Below are 421 nucleotides of genomic sequence, written 5' to 3' on the forward strand. Positions count from 1 at the left end.
CGCGGCGGCCCGGCCCAAAGGTTCCCGGCGATCGGTGCCCCGCAGCTCGGGCCAGACCGTGTGTCGCTGCCCCAACTGCATGGAGGCCGAGCGACTAGGGGCCCCGTGCGGGCCCGACGGGAGCAAGAAGAAGCATTTGCACAATTGCCACATCCCCGGCTGCGGAAAAGCCTACGCCAAGACGTCGCACCTGAAGGCGCACCTGCGCTGGCACAGCGGCGACCGTCCCTTCGTGTGCAACTGGCTCTTCTGCGGCAAGCGCTTCACGCGCTCCGACGAGCTGCAGCGCCACCTCCAGACGCACACGGGCACCAAGAAGTTCCCCTGCGCCGTGTGCAGCCGCGTCTTCATGCGCAGCGACCACCTGGCCAAGCACATGAAGACCCACGAGGGCGTCAAGGAGGAGGCGGCGGGGGCGGCC

General features: G+C 68.9%; 1 protein-coding gene across 1 annotated transcript in view; it reads left to right on the top strand.

The window, feature by feature from the left end:
- The window catches only part of Sp6 (Sp6 transcription factor), a 2,303-nt gene that overhangs the window by 784 nt on the left and 1,098 nt on the right, over positions 1–421 (top strand). The window contains exon 2 of the mRNA XM_033763114.1: positions 1–418. This exon is cut by the window's left edge and continues 150 nt beyond it. Coding sequence (XP_033619005.1) covers positions 1–418 — 418 coding nt within the window. The remainder of the gene's footprint in view (positions 419–421) is intronic.

This window comes from Fukomys damarensis, unplaced genomic scaffold (genome assembly GCF_012274545.1).
Source record: "Fukomys damarensis isolate Sample0158 unplaced genomic scaffold, DMR_v1.0_HiC HiC_scaffold_13, whole genome shotgun sequence".
NCBI lineage: Eukaryota > Metazoa > Chordata > Mammalia > Rodentia > Bathyergidae > Fukomys > Fukomys damarensis.